The 21,989-nt window shown below is 34.1% G+C and overlaps 1 protein-coding gene across 1 annotated transcript in view; it reads right to left on the bottom strand.

Annotated features, from left to right (window-relative positions):
• The window catches only part of GRIK2 (glutamate ionotropic receptor kainate type subunit 2), a 353,639-nt gene that overhangs the window by 188,763 nt on the left and 142,887 nt on the right, over positions 1 to 21,989 (bottom strand). The window contains exon 7 of the mRNA XM_030944939.1: positions 21,518 to 21,691. Within this exon, the coding sequence (XP_030800799.1) occupies positions 21,518 to 21,691 (174 nt within the window). The remainder of the gene's footprint in view (positions 1 to 21,517; positions 21,692 to 21,989) is intronic.

Raw genomic sequence — 21,989 nt, 5'->3', positions numbered from 1 at the left:
TCCCATAAATCGAGTGAAAAAAATTCACTAATTAAATTTTGCATGTTCTGGGTCTGGGTTGGGAGTGGGTGGTATTTTTATTAATAGATAGACCCCAGATTTTAAAGCAAAGTATGGTCCCTCTGACCATTAACTGCTATATGAAACATTATAAATTCAGCTGTAAACAGTAACACAAGGTATAGAATATACTTCTATGTAGAGAAATGGTATTTAACTCATTTCTCACTTTTTTGAAATGTTAAATGTGTAGTTCTAGTGATTAATAACCTGTAAAAAAATATCAGTATCTGTATCATAGGTGAACAATTACAGCACATCTGCAGGGTCACAGAATGGTTTGGGTTAGAAAATACATTCAAGATAATGTTTCAGCATCCCTGTTGGGGGGTCATTTCTGAGGGAAGTATCAGGGACATTTCTCATTAGACCAGGTTTCCTAAAGCCCCATCCAACCTAGCCTTAAACACTGCCATGGATGAACATCCACAACTTCTCTGGGCAACGTGTTCCAGCGCCACACCAACCTCACCATCAGTAAAAAATTACTCCCTTATATGTAACATCCTCTCTTTCTGTTTAAACTTATTACTGTTCGTCCTATCAGTGCAGTTCCTGATGAAGAGTCTTCCTCTGGCTTCCTTGTAAGCCCCCATGAATGGATGACTGCTATGACATTATGACGTGTCCTCTTACTATCAGTTACAGTATATTTGCTAAGGACCATAACTATAGCCAGTATATGATAATTATATTTACCATCTCTGAGTAGGTATTAGGTCATTTACAAGACTGAGTGAAGATATAAAGCAATACTAACACTAAACATCTGGTAGTTGTTAGGGAATACACAATAAAATATTATGTTTTCAAGTCAGAAGAGACTAGAACATATCTCAGTATGTAGAAAAGTATTAAAAACACTAGAAAAAATTCTTAGTTGAGCCAATCATTATGTGCATCTATTCTTGTGAGGTTTAACATTTCAGTTTATTTACTGTTAGCAATTTTACTGGTTTGTGGAAAAAATCTAAATAGTTTCACAGTATAAACATTTAACTTCTAAATAATCAATCTCTCTCTGCACTCCCACCCCACTTCTCTCTTCCAACTGTAATAGCAATTTTCAAGAAATATCTATCAGTGTAGACAGTTGGAAAGAGATTTTTAATGGCTTTATATATAACATAAAAATATTTGCCACCACTATTTAAAGCACACAAAAAAAGAAAAAAAGAAAAAAGAAGAAAACATGGATAAACACTTGACATTAGCTTTTATGGGGTCAGCCACCAGGAGTTGGACTGAAAAGAGAAGGACCAACCGCAGTGGAGGGGCACGTGTTAGAAAAAGAAGGCTCCACTTTCTTCCAGATGTGATATTAAGAGAGGGACTTCACACATATGAAAGTCCTAGATGAAAAGAGGCAAATAAGAGAAGTCTGGCAGAATAACTCACTGAGGCAATGACTGACTCATCAGTCTTGACTTCACAGGAGAGATATAAAAATTCACTGATAACTGCTACTGCCTCACATACATAAAAGACACAAATACATAAGAAACAAGCTTTTCCTTCAGTTAATGCTCAAGGTTCTACTTATACTGTTGTAACAATGAAATGAAGCAAAATCAATCAAGCAGCCAAGGTCACACTACTGGCAGCAAAGCAAGAACAGCCATTGTATTATTTCAGTGCCAACTCATAATGGTCTTAGCAGAACACAAGAAATACAGTCATTTTCTATGTTATTTTTGGAATTTGAAGCACATTTACGTACTACTTGAAGTACAATCGTTCATAAAATCCACAACTTGCTGTAGGGCAAACAAAGTTCAGTTCATGCAAAATTCAAGCTGTGAATGTATATAGTGACAAATACACACTACTCAGTGTTTCTACCACTACAGGCAATTCTCTGAACATCCACCACGAATTATGTCAGCTCAATATAGTCACAAAACAGAATTATCTTTCAGTATAATAAACATTTTTAAAATACAGGACGTCTTTTCAGCTTTAAGATGGACAAATGTATAAGGATCCTTTTCTGTTGGCATTTTAATTACAGAAAGCATCTTCTTCCCCAAGATGATTAAAATACTTTCAAATGCATTTCCAAGTATTTTTAATATAGGAAAATTTTATTTTACCTAAAATATTCCCAGTGAGAAGAAAATAATTCCTCAGTGAGAACATATTTAGTGCTTAAAAAAACAAACCTTTCTCAGACTTTTCTGAGTTGAAATTGTTTTGGATTTGATTCCTATTATTAATACCTAGATATGGATTTGCAGTGGCAATTTTTGCTCCTTCAGATAAAAAGGAGTCTTTAGAATTTTATTTCAATGACTAGTGATCCTGGTGAAAATTCAGATCATCTCTGGTGGTCCATTAATTGCCATAGCTATATTTATAGTGGCAGTCAAAGTAATATTGCTAAGAGGGCAATGCATTATAGGAAATGCATACAACAGAATTCTGACACTTCCAGCTGCCACTCCACCAGGAGGAAGTGCAAAGTTAATTCAGAGTCTGCTTTATTCCTTTATTTTCCCTTTATCTCATGAGAAACATCTGCCTTTGTGTGCAGTTCCCTCTTCTTTGTAAGAAACAAGAACCTGAAGAAAAGTCAAAGTAATTATTAGTAACATAAGCATTTAAATCCAAAAACATGATGAAATTCATCTCTCCAAGGAAGAGTACATACGCTATACCACAGGGTTTTTTATCTTCAATTCCTTGCTTAAGTGTATGATGCGAGGTTCATACTATGTGAATCCTTAGAACTTAAATCTACCACTATTCCAGCCATTTTCTGAAAGACCACGTGTAGAAGAGAACAGATCTCCATTTCATGAGCATCATCTTATTTTAAAAAATCAATTTAAAAATCGTGATGTCTAAGAGAAACCAAATTATCAATCCCAACAGAAAGAACGCTTTTTTTTTTCTTTTAAAGTAGCTGAAATAGTAAATTCACTCTAATTAAATCTTTATCTTGAGATTTTTCAAACTTTTCTTCAAGCCATAATGAAAATATAAATTTGATTTCTGCATCCCTAATCCATACTAATGGGTGGTGCATTGATACCTATTAAAGTTCCGCTTCATACTCATTTAAGTACAAATTAATTTATGTCTCAGCACATTGTTTTTATTTATTAGATAGACATATAAATAGTTTATCTACCAATCGGGTATTCCCAAATTACTTCCATTTCTCCAAAGTAAAATTACTAGCGTTCACAACAACCAAAAGATTGTTCATAAAGGCAACACTAATGTAACTGAAGATTTACTTCCAGTAAAAAGTCTATTATCTACTGAGTATTTTTCTTTGTGAAAAGAGTTAATCTCTACTACCTTTACTGCTACAAGACATCATTGAATCTACCCTGCCAAAGAGACAAATGATGCAGCTCAAAAACCTACTCTGAGTATTTAAAGTTGCATTTTTGGAGTAGGTATAATCTAAAACTAGATATAAATACTGGCATGAGAAACATATTAAAGAGAGGGCACAGAACAAAAATAACATATAGGTATTAAAGGAGATAAATATTTCAGTGGGTTTACAAACTCAAGATGTAGAAGCATCCTAAACGAAGCACTGAAAATCAAAAAGAACTTACGCGGATTATCCTCTATCTGGTTCTATGATACAGTTCTGTTTCAAAGTACTTTATATCTAGTCAAAAAGAGAGTTGTGCACCTGCTCTTTACTTCTCGTCCAGTTTACATTCTGCAGGCACCAAAACGAAAGACACCTGCTATACCCAGGCACCAAAACTAAAACTACATATGGATTATGAATTAAAACTGCATGGACTACAAAGGGGTACACATCACACGTTTCTGAAATGACTTTGCACTTTATAATCGTTTCCATTCAAATCTTTAAGTATGACCCATTATATACATATATAACACAATTTGATTAGACTTTAGAATTTAGAATACCTGTATATGTTTAGAAATAAGTTTCTCACAACAATTTTTAGGACAGTTGTTTAGACTGGATATAAGGAAGAATTTCTTTACAATGATGCTGTTCAGACACTGGAATGGTTGCCTAGGGATGTTCTGAATGCCCCACCACTGGAAGTGTTCAAGGGCAAGCTAGATGGTGCTTTGAGCAACACACTCTAGTGAAAGATGTCTCTGCCTATGGCAGCAGGGTTGGACTAAATGAGCCTTGAAGGTCCCTGCCAACACAAACCATTTGATGATTCTATAGATTTATGTTTACTAAAGTCCTGTTATCTACTTACTATGTTACTCTAGATACAATCTCTTTATTACTATTCATACTTCTGAAAACTGCAGAGTCTTCATCACAGTTTTTCCTATATTGTAAACCAAGGCAAATCGGATTTTACAATAAAATAGCAGTTAGTGATTCATGGGTAGGTTTTATAAGGAAACTGGGGCAGGAACTTTAGTATGCACAGTAGATAGAGAATATCTATTCCATTCACGCTGGACAACATCTACTTTTCTGTGTTATTTGATATATGGAGATTATTTATGTTTTTTATTCCAAGCATCTTTTATGGACTGATAGAATGAATTTTTTTTTTTTTTTCAGAATAGGGCTTTCTAAGAAAGGAGAGATTTTGCTATTGTAGTTGAGAGAAAAACAGGAAAATTACTTTTCTGGTCAGAAATACCAGCAGAAGAGTAAGAAAGTTAGCACTACAAGGAAAAGAACATCTTAATCAGATTTTCATTTTTGAAAATACTGTATCAGCTCATGTTACACCATAAACAGTAATAATTTTATGTTGTTTCAGAAGAACATTGCTGTGTTTATCCTTCTAAAAGCTCAAAAATTAATTTTAAAAAATTATTAATGCCCTTCTTGTAGAGTCACATAATAGAACTATCCAGGAGATATTAAATGTTTGAAGACACAAATAGATACCAGAAGATACTGAAACTTATACAGAAGACAAGGTGAGATTTACAGATGACCAAACTGAATAAAACAATTGCATGTATAATGCAATTATACAATAATCTTCCCAAGTCAGATTAAAACAGCATGAGTTTGATTAGGGAATGAAAATAAAGACCATAGTAGTCAGGCTGGGGACAACAGCTCTGGGAGGAAAGTCAATGGACTATTAAATAGTAAAGAATGTGTTTTCAAATTTTACTTCACCACTAATACATTCTTCCAGTGAGCCATTGTCTGGTAGAGGGGGCCTTAATTTTCTGTCAGAAAATGCCTACATATCTAGCACATCTATTTATATCATAATGTGCAATCACCACTCCATAAGAAATTCCAAAGAAAATGTATGTTCTCCCAGCATGGTGCCTCCATTACTACATTTAACTACCTAGTGAAATCAGAAGACTTAATTCTGTTCCATTACTGGCTGTTGAAGATCTCTTATCTAATCTTGACCTATTTAATGGCTCACACTTACTCAGAAAAAAAAATTCTCTCTTGTTTGCCTACTTGAATTGTGACTAAGTCACAAATAGATGTAGATAAATAATATTATCTTGCTAACTAAAGACCTCCAGGTCATATGAAGTTGATAGACTAGTGCTAGAATATATATGGGTTTTTTTTCCTTTTGTTGTTTTTGCTTTTATTTGGTTTGGGTTTGTTTGGTAAAAATAGAAAAACAAACAACACCTGGATTTTTGTTGTTGTTCACACAATAAAAAGACATATTGTAAACAAATAAATTGACCCATGAAGTTATGCTTCTCCAGAGCAGGCCCTGGCTAATCTGAAAATGCTAAGGAACTTCATAAACATTTTTAGTACTCTATACAATTAGGGACTTATCAACCCCAAAGTTCTGGAGGTTTCTCTACTTTTCTGACATACAGCACTGCTATATCTGTTCTAAGAATTCAACCCTACTTCCTCCCTCTTTCCATCTCTATCAAGAACGTAACTGTTCAGATTTACAGAAAGCAAAATGGAGATAATTTGATCAAGTCTCTGCAAAATATGCTCAGGTTGATCTGAACAGGTAAGGAGTGACAGTCTTCACTAAATATTGTCAGGAAGTAGTGTAGAGTGACATAGTTCTTTATATGGTTATTAACTTTGCTACCTGAGCCCTAGCCAAACAGATGAATTGTTAAGTTCCTTCATTGGAGGTAAAATCTGCTAGAGTTCATAACAATGAAAACACACACTTGGATAGGTTGAGAGAGTTCTGACAGCTGACTTTCTGTGATCAGCCTTAAAAGCAACAATGTTCTTGTGCTTTAGGCACAAAACAAGTAATGCCATTTACTTAAAGATTCTACTGTATTCTTAGTGCATTTTTAGTTATTTTGTCAAAATACATCACCATTTTGGTGTGCATGTAATAACTGATTCAAGATAGGGCACCAAGATAATATAGTCCATATTAAATAGTGTCTCCTTACAGCTGCAGGCAAGGCAGATTAGAACTGTAAACACAATTTCAAATGTCAAAGAACAATAAAATAAAAACTGTGGAGAGATATGTATGTGCAAAACTCACATACATCAGAAAGGAATAATTTCTTCTAAATTCAGCCATTTAAAATGGCCAGTCAATCATCTAGGCTCCCTATAGACTCCTCTTCAGTAATATAGTCTATGCAGCTGCTTTAGGAAAAAATTCTCTATTTTTTCTGTACTGACTTAAAAGGTAATATAAGCAATCACTAGACATTTGAATTTGACATGGATTAAGTTAGGAGAGGCAAATTCCACACATACTGTTTAGGCATCTTCTTCATTAGGAGGTATGTATGTACAGCTCACTCTGATGCACGGGCAAAGGATATTAAACTTGCTCTCTGGGCAGTTTATCTGCAAACAGAAACAAACCAAGCCTAAGACATGGCTGCCACCGTTAAGGAATATGTCTGAATATGCCAAGCCATTGCTGGAAGACTTAGCAGACCACTAGTCATTCCTGGAAAGGTTCTACATGGTTTGCCACCAAGCTTTCTGGAAGGTTGCCAATTCAACAGCTGCAAAAAGGAGACAGGCACATTGACCTATGTCTGTGCAGTACAGACAAGCTGAATTCATGATTCTCCTTATAATAAAATACAGCAAACCAGTCATGTTCTGACCAAAATCTGGAATTATTAGGTTTCTCATTGTTTCTTTTAATGGTGTGCTCATTATTTTAAATGCTTGGACCCTTTTTAATTCTTAGCACTTTTAAAGTTCATTTGTTTAGGACATAATCATGTTTGTGTGAATTGATAGCCATAATGATCACCAATTTTAACTTTCTTAAAAAGCTCACCAATATGCCTTGTAAACATCTAGCAAAACCACGTTTTAGGGGCTTCCAAGAGAGATACAACTATCACTGTATTGTTTCTTTTACTGAATATGTTCACTGTGTGTTTAGGTAATAGCATTAGTCTGATAATATCTTGACTGATAGATTCTAACACACCTTGTGTGATATTGTGTAAGCTTAAAAATTGTATCTGAGACCACACTATATTAGATGAGGTTTTCTTGGAATTTGAAAAATTCACATGTCCTTAAGATTAAAATTAATAAAACCTGCAGGAAGCAATGCAGACACTTTCCCCAAAATAAGAGGGTAATTTCTAGAAGAAAATTAAGCATTGGTACTCTTGTTTACAAACTGTATTGTATCTGTGTGATCAAGCTACAATTTATCATGAATATGAGGAAAGTTTTCAATTTCATGACTCTTAACTGGCGTTCTTTATGAAAAGGCTCCCTCAGATCTAACAGTGCTTTTCAGAGATCCTGGAGATTAACCTCTCAGAGGACAGCCACAGTTATTGAGTATAAAATAAAGACCATAAGACAATTCAAGATGAAGAGACCACAGGACTTCTCTAGTCCAACGCCTTGCACCTTTTACATTGTTTTTGGTGTCCCTTCTAGGAATAGACACCTTGCTTAGAACTTTACCAGGTTTTGAAAACCTGCATGGATAGAGACTACAACAACCTCTCTGAGCAATCCTTTCCACTGCTTTACTTTTCTTACAGTGAAAGCATTTTTCCTTAAATCCAGTCAAAATCTCTCTCCTTTCAGATGCTTATGCTATGCACTGCTGGGAATATCTTGTCTCTTCTTCTTGATAATCTCCCCACAGATGTTAGGGGATGATGTTAGGTCTTTGAGAGGCCTTCCTTTCCCCAGACATGTTCCCTCAACCTCTCCTCATTGCACAAGTGCTCCAGCCCCTCAGTTCTGAAAATCTTGCTTACTGCTAATTCATATTCCCAGAAAAAGACCTTCAATATTTTTCTCTAACCAATATGATACTTAGTGTTCAGATAGTGAAGAGCCTCTCCTGGTGGTGTTTTATCTCCCACTGCTCTACTGATGGATTTTCTCCCTTGATCTTACTTGAAAATCAATACAAGTCCCTGACTCTCAGATTCTATCCAACGGCATTGAATAAACTCAATGTAGAACATACAACCATTTAACTCAGAAAAGATCTTTAGCACCAACAAGTCCAGCCACTAAACTATGTAACTTAACACCAGATTTATATTTTTAAATACTTCCAGGTATGGTGATTCAACCACTTCCCTCTGAAGCCTGTCCCAATGCTTAACAACTATTTTCTGACCAAATGTAAGAGGAACATGTGTTTGTATCCACAAAATAAAGAAAAACCAACACACACACATACACACACATATATATGTATATGTATATAAAACTCACTGATTTTCTACCAATGTGTTTTTCCTGATTTTCTAAATGTCCAAACTAAACTTTGGTATGCATACACTTTATTATGGCATTCCACACTTTACAGTTTAACTATATTAATCTCTCACTTGTATATTTCCAAGTATATCCCATCTGAGTTTTGTTGAGCTTTTATTTTTAGGAATGAGCCCTACATGATAATCTGATTTTATCAAGTTCAGAGTAACTTCTTTATAATTAACAAATAATTCAATTTCTTATTTAACACAACTGATTTTGTTAAATGAGCATACACACTACTTTATGTGGGTGCAGAAAATAATGCAGTTCTCCCATCTTCCTCTTTCTCCAAACAAATTGTATTAATAATTCACTTCTTTTTACATTCATTTAAAAATTTCCTTATAAATGCTAATAAATTTTTTTGCTAGCTAAATATTTTTTCTTAACTCAAGCTTTATGTTCAGGTTCACAAAGCTACCTCTGCAAAGCCCCTTGTTTTCCAATTTATAAATAAATCAAATGAAAATTTGCTTATATAACACAGCTGCACTTGAGCCCTTATGACTTACTTTTTATCTAAAGAGAACATCTTTCAACATCTTCACCTTTAAGTTGTTTCAAAGCAATTTTCTAACATTGCTGGTGTCTATCTCTAAACAATATTTAAGACACATATTTAGTAAATGAATAGGCCAAATTTGGAACAGTAAGGTCAAAAAACCTAAGCATGTTCATTGCTAAAAGAAACACAGAGACAACACTCTGATGCAACCTAAGATAAATTTCATTTTTTTCATCTAGAATATTTCATCAAGACTAAACTCAGTAAATTAAGGCAGAGAACCCTACTTGTACAAACATTAAAAGAAGAATATTTAATTTTAAAAAATAAGTCTGTGTTATTATTTTCCTAGTTGATTTCCAAATTATGGGAAATCTAGGCTAATCAAAATCAGTAAGCACATCTTTGCTTTAGACAATGCTATGATGACCTAACTGTGCCAAAGAAAATGAAGCTTTTCTAATTGCTCCCAGATGCTGCTATAAATCTTTTACCCAAGACAGAAATGTCTCCTTCCATGAATATTGACTTTAATTTTGCAATTCATGATCATATAACAAACCTTAGGCTGAAGACCTTACATGAATGATGGTGGTCTTTGAAAGGAAAGTGGTATGTCAGTATTTAAGTTTCTGTATTCAACTTGATGTTGAAAACAAACTTACCCAACTCAATTTGCCATGCAATTTAAGAAGTAGTGCAAAGATGACATAATCAAAGAAGCCAGTACTGGTTGGAATCTTCATGAATGGGGAGCAGCCTTGCTGAAAGGGACTTGGAGGTCCTTGTGGACAAGTAGCTGAAGACGAGCCAGACACAAGATTTTGCATTAGGCAAGGAACACTGGATTCTGGGCTGCATTCACAGGATCATTACTAACAGAGATAGAGATGTGATCATCCTGCTCTAGTCATCTCTCAGGCTGCATCTGAAGTATCCTGTCCAGTTATGATCCCCATAATTAAAAATTTAAAAAATACTCAAGCACAATGGATAGATTCCAAAGGATCACCACAAAAATGATCAGAGAACTGGAAACCTGCACTCTGAGGGAAGACTGAAGGAGTTAGGTCTTTTCTCCCTGGAGAAGGGAAGGCTTAGGAGGGATCTTATTACAGTGTTTCGGTACTAAAGGGGCAGCTACAAAGAGGACAGAGACTCTTTCTTGGCAAAGACCTACATGAGGAGGACAAAGGACAATGGGTAGAAGATACACTGGAAGAAGCTTCATCTTGAGAAAGAATTTGTTTACAGCAAGAATAATCAAGGGAACAACCTCCCCAGGCATATGATGAACTTCTCACCACTGAAGATTTTCAATAAACAATTGGACAGAGTGTCTCTTAGCTCCCTTTCCCAAGTTAGACAAAATATTTCAAGGTCTCTTCAAACCTGGGCTATTCTGTGATTCTGCAAAATTCATTTTGCCAAAAGATGTCTATAGTTTTCCAATTTTCTCAGATGAGTTCAGAATAGACCAGTCAGGAAATATTGTGGATATCACCTTCTAAATTAGTCTATCAACTACATTAAATAACTAGCCAGAAATCCTCCAGCTGCAAGGTTGATGTTCCCTGACTTCAATTCTAGATGAACACTACTGCAAAACTGTCCACTCAGGAAGACCTAGTTCCAGGACCCATGGTAAGATGAATCCCACTGTGTGAAGGGTCCAAAGGACTATAACAGAAATAATGAGCACCGTAACAAAAAAAAAAAATTGTTTTTTTTAAATTATCATTTGAAGATTAACAAGCAAAAACCAATGCTTATTTTCAGTAATCTTACAAAGATTATTCTTTTAAATACATAGTTACTTTTATTTGGATTCTACTCACAATCTTACTCACACTTTGGAACTGCATCAGAATAACCATCCTGAATTTTAAGCAAACAGGAGGTGGTGAAATCCAAAATAGTCTAAAGCTATCTAAAGTCTCATGTTGTTTCTTTTATGTAGACAACACTGAGAACAATCACGTCATCAGGCATCCATAATTTGAAAAATGGTGTTTTCTGAACTATGTCTGCTATCATGAAAACACTGAAAAAAATTGTCCCTTGCCATCAGAAATACCTTGAAATTCTCTCTCATTCTTTCCTCAAAATACGAAAGTGAAGAGGTATGACAAAGTATCTTACATAAAACATTTTTTATGAGTGACCTTTGAAGTCCCATTTAAACAAATTATATACTTCACATTAAGTGTCAAAGTAGTCCACTTGACTTCAGCAGAACTACTTGGCAAGCTTTGCATTTCTTTTTCAGCAAAAAAACACAGTGAACATTTTGTTGAGCTGAGGCCTCAATCAACAGCTCAATAAACAAACAGAATGGTTAACACATCTATTGTTACATATGACAAACAGATAAAATGAAACTTTGTTTTTATAAGCAATAAATATAGAAACCTCATGCACAGAATATACTTTACAAAATAATGCTTTCCCAGTAGCATTTCACCACAAGGCTTGAACAAATTATACTACAGGATCAAAATAAGGTAATTCTGAAATTTTAGTATTTATTTCCAGGAAATTGCAGAGATTCTCATCATCTGAATTAGGTTACAGCATTATCACTAGTATTAAAATAATATGCATATACTCAGGCCTTAGCAAGTGGGAGTATTCAATCTGAAATCTCTGTTTCACAACATCATGACACTTAATTCTCTTTAGTGCATCCAGTACATGTTTCTCACCTATCTCCTAAGCTCAATGTGACTTGGGAGAGTAGAGGCCTCATGTTCACAGAGGAAATATATAAATGAAAGCATGTTAATTTTGTTTCCAGGCTGACATAAAAATATTCTCATGGAGATTTGGGTGGATGCTTGAATTTTCCTAGGCACTGTTTAACAGCTCTGTATGTGTGCTTGTGGCACTTGTATTCCCTCTAGACTCCTTAAGTGGAAAGTACATTTACTGCTACAATTCTACTTAAGGCTTGACTGTGTCAAGCATATAGCATAATTTGAAATATGAAGAAAAGACAAAACATTCACTAAAAGTGGGCAGATATTAATTTGGACTTTTAGGTAGACCTTTGATCTTCTGAAGGGTCCAAAGGGTGGAGGCCAAGCAAAATATCCTGTGAATCTCTAAAGCTCTAAAATGGAGTCCATGATGCTCCAGACAGGAAACAACGTTATGCCTTAGGAAAATTAATTTAAGAAATAACTACATGTCTGGTCTTTATAATAAAGTCCCCATGAAGTCAATATGTACTATATGAACCCCCATAAAAGCAGAAAGTGTGCTGTGACTCAAGATAAGTAAAAATTAGGGGAAGTAATATCTCTTATCAGAGATAAATCTATAAATATCTGGAACTTGGGAAAAAAAGAAAAAGGCAAAAATTCAAGCAGATACATTTACAGGTCTTCAGCAGAGAACGTGGTATCCCCAGAAGCTTGTTTATTTCTACCAGCTCTGTCAACTAGTCCAGTAATTAACAAGTATTAATTGGTAACAGACAGAAAGAGCATATTCTTGGTTTTAATATATCAGATGCATATAATGAATGAAGACTCTTCCAGCCTACCAAACAACATCCAAAACAACCACCTGAATATTCAGAGAAAAATATTTACATATGATTTTCACTCTTTTCTGCTCCATTGCAGTATGTAGTGTTTAATACTCCGCTTTAAAATTAAATAAAAATTTAAAAGTGGTAGCTCTTCATCTGCTTACCCTATCTGAGCCTGGAACGCATGTAGCAAACTAAAGATTAGCCAAATTACCCATAGGCTGATTTCCAAAGGGCAAGGATTTACCCAGAACAGACTTCTAAGTGTCACTATTAAGTGTAGTACATTGCCAGTCCTAACAGGCAGTGCCATTGTGAAGTTGATAAGCACACAGTAAAGGCTAAATTGATGGTCCCATTTCTCCAGAAATTATATTATTTACATTGCTGCTTAACCTAGCATGCCTACACTGTCCTCCTACAATGGTAGCCATAATGATTCTTAGAGTTATTAATTCCTGCAGATAAATCCACTGATTATCAGTTCTAGTTATGCTGCCCCTCAAGGCAAGTTCTAAAAATAATAGCAAAGAAAGAGAATGAAAGAAATCTTTCTTTTGGTTCACTTTTCTTGAAAATTTACAATAAACATAGTATATACATAAACTATTAAAATTCATTTCAGAATGCATGTACTAAGAAAAATGTCTTCATAGTATCATGGAATTGCTTAGGTTGGAAAAGACCTTTAATATTATCCAATCATTAATCCAGCACCGCCACTTTCACCACTAAACCATGTCCCTAAGTGCCATATTTACAAGACTTTTAAATGCCTCCAAGGATGATGTCTCCACCACTACTCTAGGCAGGTTGTTCCATTGCTTGATCGTTCTTTCTGGGAAGAAATTTTTCCTCATACACGATCTGAACCTCCCCTGGGATGACAAAGCCGTTTCCTCTTGTTCTGTTGCTTGTTACTTGGCAGAAGAGACCAACACCCACCTGTCTGCAACCTCCTTTCAGGCAGTTGTAGAGAGCAATAAGGTCTCCCCTGAGCCTCTTTCCCTCCAGGCTAAACAGCTCCAGCTCTCTCAGACATTCCTCATAAAACCTGTGCTCCAGACCCTTCACCAGCTTCATTGCCCTTCTTTAGAAACACAGTCTTTGACAGATTAGGGTTTCTTAATTGCAGTCCTCAAACTAAATTTCATGCAGTGCAGACATGTGCATATTTCCTGAGAAAAGGCACTCAAGTTCTTATCTCAAAAAGAAACCTATGCTTCAGCTACTCTTCTGCACTGTGTAGGAGATCCTGCAGGTTGCACAAGCTCTGCCATTTCCCTACTTGCTGTTACACTGAGTTCCCTCTATGGCTTCACAAAGACATAGCAGCATGCAGATTGCTAACATGAAGGCATGATGTAAATCAATGGTTATCTTAGTGTATTTATAAATATATGCATACGTCCTCAAACCACATCTGGAAGAATTCAATGAAATCTTCCATGGAAGAGAAACTGCAATTTCTGCTAAGTGCTATACAGCACTTGTACATAGCTTTCCTTTGGGATAGGATGAGAGGTTTCTGATCTATCCTGTCTCTTAAAATCCTAAAAGCTACTGCATACAGTACTCAAATATTTAAAAATGCAATTAATTCCCAAAATAGCTGACAAATCATTTCTAAAACATCTTACAGCATGAAATCCTGCATAGTCCTTAAACTCACAAAATTAACTGTGCCTAGGGGAGATTCTTAGCTTGTAATGCAGTAATGAGCAATTGTTTAGTATTTCCTTTGAAGTACACATTTACTGCTATAGTGTTACTAAACACATCTCATCAGCAAATCCAGAAAATTCTTTTAGCTAAAGGGATAATTATAAAGCTGTCTACATAAGAAGATATCCTCTTTGAAGCTCTAAATCAGAATCCAAGAATGTATTTCTGTAACAAGTATTTATTTTTATTTTTATTGATCTTTTCAACCTCAGGAGCCTTTACAGCATCTTCTTCTCATCAAATTCTCCTGTCCAGTCACAGTGCCTGATGGCAGTTACTAAATTATTATTTAAGTAGCTATTCCAAATACAACTGTTATTTCCATATTGTCATGTGCAGATAAGAGATTGAAGTTTCACAAATATCCTTCTGCCATTTGGAAAACTAAATTACTAATTTTTATCAAGCTATTCAACAATTGGTACTGTCACTGAAAATACTGACATCAAGGATAAATGAAGTCAGACAAGCTCCAGAGAGTAAATCCTGAACTACACCATAATTTTTTTTTCTGCCTTTATGATGCATGAAAAAAAATGGATTTTGGAGACCACAGATCAGAAACTATGAAATTAACGTAGAAAAATATTAGGTTAAAAATATATTGAACTAAATATGAAAAATAATGATAATAATTCTAATAGAGTATATTTCCAGTTTTGCAACTCCCTGATTTCTTGAGTCAATAATTAGGAGCATAATTTTAACTCTATTTTGGTTAAATTCTAATACCTACACTTATCAGAGCTTCACTTTTTTTAAATTCATGCTTTTCCTTGGCTCATGCTGTTTACCCAAATCTTGATTAGAATGGATTAGCAACAGCTAGATTAAAATTACTATGATGTGAGGGAGTAGAATTAGTTTTTCTTTGGATGGTTGGATTGGGTTTTTGTTTGCCTTTTTTTGTTGTTGTTTGCTTGATTTTATATATAGCAAAGAATCTGGAAATTTACACTTAGCTTTCAGTGCAGTACAACAGTGCCTTCAGTATTATTTAAGTCCAATTTTCTGACATGGGAGTTATTTATTTCTTTCATGAAAAACATCATTAAGCCTTGGTTATATCATGATAGAAGAACTGAATCCCTTTTTGTAAATTTTGGATGTTTATGTTACAGACAATTCTTTCAACTTCAGGTGTCCTGGTTTCAGTGCCATTACTCTCCTAATCCTTCCAAACTTTATTTTGCAAAGAAAAGTACCCCTTCCAACATTAGTCATTTAACCAAGCTAGTTTAACCTAAAATAAGCCAGAGAAATCTGTTGATTATTGTGCTCTTTCACCTAATTACAGGGGCCATTTAACATGGTCTTCATGCACTGGTCCAATTCCTTACAAGGTTTTAGGGTTTTTGAACATATTGATCTATTGCAACTGAAAATCATTATTGTCCATCTATACTTAGTGTCTGACCATTTTTTTTAGCAATTCTTTGGCTTGACCTTGGATTCAACAAAATTTCTGAGAATATTAAACTAACATATCCATACAGCTAAGAAAGAGAACATTCAGATAAATTAAATTTTACAAAACAGTCATAAGGTTTAGACATAGAGAGGTTGCTTACTGGAATCTTTCTTGCAATCGGGGAAAAAGAGAATAAACAAAGAATATATTGTATAAATGCATCCCCCAAGTCTTAAGGTGTGCAAATATGGAGATCTAATTAGGGAAAAATATCTACACATTTACAAATCCAACATTATTCTCTCTTTCATTTCCATTCGCAAATACCAAAGGAATTGTAACTTGAGGATTTTTACTGTATCCCTTAAAATGGCTACTTTCAAAATGAATTTCCTAGGCAGCTCTGTGAGTAAATGCATTTGTACATTCCTTCAATTAAGGACAATTTATGGAGGTATTAGAATCTCTCCTCACTATCTTTGCATTTTCTTTGCAGTTACATACTTAAAGAAAACACCACTGAATCTATTTTCCTTATCTGAGGAAGTCTCTACACCAGCTTTAGAAATTTCAAAACTTTATGAATAAAATTTCACCTCCCTTTTTTGAAGCAAATGAAAATCCCATACATGGAAATGAACCATAAATCCATCCTCCATATGCAAAAAATCTCTGGCATTTTGCCGATGGTATTCAATATCATTCTAAATTTCAGGGATTTTTTCAATAATAATTTTCATTTACTGAGAAGATAACGAAACAAAAAGGCAAAAATAATTAGGAGTGAAAAGAGAAAATGCTCAACTAAATAATGCTTCATTCCGCCAGGCAGTACACAAAATGCATCAGCTGCAAACTGTGATTTTTCTGGGGTAAATACTAAATATTGACCTTGGCTCTTGCATTCAAGAAGTACCACAGTGCTTCTCTGCACCTCCCATATACAGCTACTAAAGTGGGCATTAAAGAATAGAATAAAAAGAACAATCTTTTCTATATAAGAAGAAAGCTGAGAGCTGAATTGGATGATAGGCAAAAGCAATTAGTAAGGAAAACTTTATGTTAATTAAGCAGCAGGGCTTGTTAGGTCATCTTAATTATGCATGCTAAATTCTGACTTGAGGCACAGAAAACTGTGAAGATAATAGTTGAGGAGTAAAAGAATTCTGAACTCATAACACTTTATTTATGCTCTATTTTGCTTGGCGTGAATCATGGTTGTCATATATAAGTGTGGAAGTGTATTTATGCTCAGGGTTTTGTGGCTTTTTTCTTCTTTCTGTGTAATACTTGTACAGACTCAGTCAGTGAAGTATACTAAAATTTCTTTAAAATAGTATGTTGCCCCTCTGTTTTCCAGAATATTTTTCTACTTATACAGTACAGATGCCAATATTGATAGAACTTAATAAAAATATTGCCATAATAATTAAGTATCATTTTGCAGGAAAGTTCAAAATTGCTTTTTACTCCAGGCTTAAATAAGGATGAACCCCTGCAAATCTAAACTTTTTAAGGAAAAAAAACAGCTCAAGTTACACTAATTAAATATTTTTATTTCATTATGGTATATTTGGGGGTTTTATTAACTTATAAGTTCATTTTTCCAGAACAAATCATAATCTGGTTGAAAAATAATCTGGTTTTATTAATGCCAAGTCATTCCATTTAAGTGGTTGCTAAGTACCAATCACTTTCAAATTTCAGAATTCAGTATAGAGTCGGTGAAAAATAACAGTAATGAGTATGTAATATATCAGAGAATGGTTTCAACAGTTTCAATCTAGTTAGCAGTTGCTTAATACTGGGATAACACAAGGTTCAAATGCTAACAACCCACCCTGTCCAGAGTCTAACTTCCTAAAAGTGCTTTTTGAACTGCTAACAAGCAAGAATAGGTGGTGAGAAACAGGGAAATGAGTGAATGAACTCATGTTTGCCCATTTCAATTTGGCAGAGTAGCCATTCTGGATTTTACTCGGAAATATGTAAGTCAAATTTTAAAAAAACTTGCTTACATGCATTGCTGAACCAAGTCAGGAAGTGCAAGATCAAGTGATAACTAATTTAAAAGTTTTCCTAGTCTGAAAAAAAAAAACAGATTTGGATTTAAAATGGACAAAAATGCATTTTTGTTTCCTTTGACTTTTTCCACTCAAGCAACAAGAGGAAACAAGAAGACAACGATAAATAGATACTGAAATGTTAGATACAGTTAATTCCACTAGAAAGAAAGACAAGGTATTGCCATTTGATCTTTGACTTTTCATTTCTTCTGAAATTTTCTAAAGGTATGGTTTATTACCTCTGGCAAAATTGTTACTGTATAAATTCCTGTAATTTTATTATAAGAAATAACAGCCATGACATGTACCAGTTTCATTTGATGTTTACTTTTATAGGCACTATATTTTCTTTATTCCTGGTAAGATGAGGATACAAAAAAGATGGTCAAAGTAAATACAAGACTGCTGAGAATACTTAAAATAAAAAGGAGATTACAAATTTAAGAAATCAATACAATTATTTAAGTAGCTTAATAAGCTATACCACGTGTGCACATGCATACGTGCGCAAGTGTGTGACAGATAAAAGGATACGAATACACTTGAATAGCAACACATTTTGATTCTTATTTCTACATTATGAGGACAAGTATCATTTTGATTATCCTCAGACATTAAGAAATATGAAAGAACCATCAAATGCACAAATTAGGTCTATAAGTATGGGAATTATGATAGAAAAATGTCTTCAGTCAGAGTAGACCCGTGAGTCATCCACAGGACTTCTATGTATCTATTAAAAGTACAGTCACATTTTTCTTCAATATAAATTAGTTTAGCCCTTAAAAGAAATAATTTTTATAAACATTTACACAAGTACTTTTATCTCAAGAAGACTGTGCAAAGTGTGAATAGTCTGAAACAACACGGCAAGCAATTTTCAACATTTCTACGGATTTTGTGAAGCCAGGGAAAAACAAAGCCAATTGTACTGTAGTTACTCTCCTAAATCATAGAATGCATTTCTTTTCTTTGATGTACCAATAAGTAATTATTTATTACTTGAATTTTTCAATATGGTAGAAAGCCTTGATTAAAAGTATCTTACACAAATACTACTGGAGCTTAAAAACTTTGCAATTCATAACTGCCTGCTTTTACACCACCAGAAAAGAGCTAGTCTTCACTGAACTCTCTAAATGCTTTATACAAACTTCAGATTTTTATTTGGAACAAGTTTTAGGTGTTTTAAACCTGATTAAATGGCATTTAGCTGTGGGGTTCAAACTTAATGTGTTCCCATTAAGCAGTCTTCTTGCTAATTTTTTTCTCATTAAGCTGTAGCCATTATCAACCAGTGAAAATAAAACACATTTCCAGTCCAGCCCAGCCCAGATCAGTTAGAGCACACCATAGCACCAATATCTGTGAAGAGTCTTTGATTTCCAAGTCCATTTTTGACTTTAAATATACATGAACAGTGACATGAAAGTCAATTTTCACACACTTAACTGATTTTACAACTTCCCTGTAATAAGTCGATAAAATTATTTTATTCTGGGCACGGAAAGAACATTGTGCAACGACATCATGATTTGAATTTTTCTTCGCACCGTCCAAATGGACATGCTGTGGATGATTTTTTGTATCTAAGGACCAGATCAAAAAAACTCTGTAAACTCATAATGTTTCCCAAGATTATTAGCCTTTTAAATAAAATTTAAATGCTCTCTGCATCTCTCAGGTATTTAAAACCCAGGTAATCAAAGCACATTTAAATGATTAATCAACAAAAGGAATGACCATAAAATATTCATCACAGTCTGTATCAACACTTGGTTCCACTTGGAGCATAGAGAACTCTTTCAGGTCCAGAAGAGAAGCCACTGTTTTTCATGCACTTTTCCACACTTTTCTATCCTGAGGCAATGTAATGATGTAAAATATTATTCTGACAGAGTCCTATAATAGCAATTATAGGGTTCTGCTGCACATCGGGTGGTTTTCTGAGAAAAGCACCTTCTTTACAGCACCACAAGAGATGAAAAACATGCAACTGGCCCCCAGAACTCTATTCCAATATTTATTATTCCATTATTTTTCACCATAGCCCTATGTTCTCATAAAATAACTATCACTACTGATCTTGGTAAATATACAAAGGTCTGACATCAGTTACATCTTTGATCAGTATATAAAATATACAACTACAATGAATGAGAAGAAATGATGCAAATTTTAAATTCAAAAAGGTAAAAAAAAGAATTGAGAATATTAATGCATACAAGGAAGCATGAAACAATGACTTACAGTAATAAGTAGCAGCTATATATAAACCAGATGCGGGCTTCACACAATTTCTAGATTTTGGGGGTTCAATTATTTCAATTTTTGAAATAATTTAGAGAAATGAACAATATAACTTTTAAACTACTGTGTGATGCAATCTCTAAAGTGCAGTGCAAGGAAATTAGTAAACAAATTAAATTTAAAATGTTTCAAATTATCATGTTCAAAATATTATATACAGTAAGTACATTAAAAAAGCATTTTTCCCTAAAAAGGGTGATTTTCTAGAAAAAAATTAAACTTATTAAAATGTTGATTGCAATTTAGTGCCTAATATCTATAAGATCATTAAAGCTTATCAGTAGAAAAAAAATGCTGATTAGATGTGTTATGTGGAATAATTAATACAATCTAGGCATCTGATATGTTACTAAGATACCTGTCTTCAAGAAATAGAGTTTTCTATTTTTTCAAATTGAAGATGAAAAGCCTAAAAAAAAAAAACAAAAAAGACACCTAACAACAACCATAAAAAAACTCCCAAAAAATAAAAAACAAAGCCAAACAAGACCCGACTACCTTAATTGCTAAGGGGCCAAAGTGGAAAATCTTTCAACAAATTCAAAGACTAAAGCAGATCTAATGTAGGATATCTTTTAAAATAATTTCCTTCCTGACATTATAATTCCACACTGAATTCCAACTAATGAGCAGAAACTCACCAAAACCTAACAATGAAACTTTTTTTCCAGGAATATAGTTGAGATTTTTATGAACTGAAGTGAGGCCAAAGACTAGTGGCAAAATGGAAGGAAAAAAATGAATATAAACAACCAGATTAATTAATCAGATTAATCTGAAACAACAGAAAGTACAAAAGATAGTAATGAGGTCCTGTTCATAATATTAATAAAATATTTTAAAACCAGATTTATGTAAATATTAGAAAGTACACATTATAATGAATGAATCTTAAATTAATAAGACACAAAATGTAGAGAAATAGACAATTTTCATTAGCTTGATTTTTGTGCCATAAAAAAATTTCACCAGCAAATTAGATTAATCCGATATTTAGAATATGGCACTATAATTTGAAAAAAATACAGTACATGCAATTTTGAAAAAAAAGTTAATATAATCATGTATTCCATCTGCAAAATATTAACAGAAACATCACAGTTACTCTCTGACTCATGTTTACAATAATATTTGGTTACATACCTCTAAACATTTTTAACAACAAAAAGTTGTATTTTTTTTTTAACTTCACAAACATATAATAAAAAGAACCAAATACTGGTATTCATACCGTCATAAATCCATCCAGCAAACCTGAATCAGGCTTCGGTGGTGCTTGCAAGCGCTCCATAGACCACTTCTCAATGATAGATGACACCTGGGTGTTTTCTGTGTTTAGAATTCTGAATCCAGTCATGTTAACACCACTGTACCGATAGGGTTCCACATCCAAGGCAAACAGGTCCTGAAAAAGTCACCATTGTATAAATTCTGTAATACACTGCAATTGTTATCTCGATTGTCGGGCCATCTCCCCAGATGAGAGTACGGTAATTTTTCAGTGCTATTTATGCTAGGAAACGTGTTCTGCTTGTCTGGGGGCCTGTGTCTGTGAGCAAGCAACGTGGCTGCCCTTATGGTGGGAGTCATCTGATCCTCAGAGGAAGAAGACCAGACTTTCAGGAAATGTTAGTCCAATTACAGAACTGTATCTACTATGAGGTAGGCTAAAATACTACAGTAATTAATATCTAGAAATTTTC

Source organism: Camarhynchus parvulus, chromosome 3 (assembly GCF_901933205.1).
Source record: "Camarhynchus parvulus chromosome 3, STF_HiC, whole genome shotgun sequence".
Lineage (NCBI taxonomy): Eukaryota > Metazoa > Chordata > Aves > Passeriformes > Thraupidae > Camarhynchus > Camarhynchus parvulus.
The sequence above is the reverse complement of the archived record's forward strand: the minus strand, read 5'-3'. Positions and strand labels throughout refer to the sequence as shown.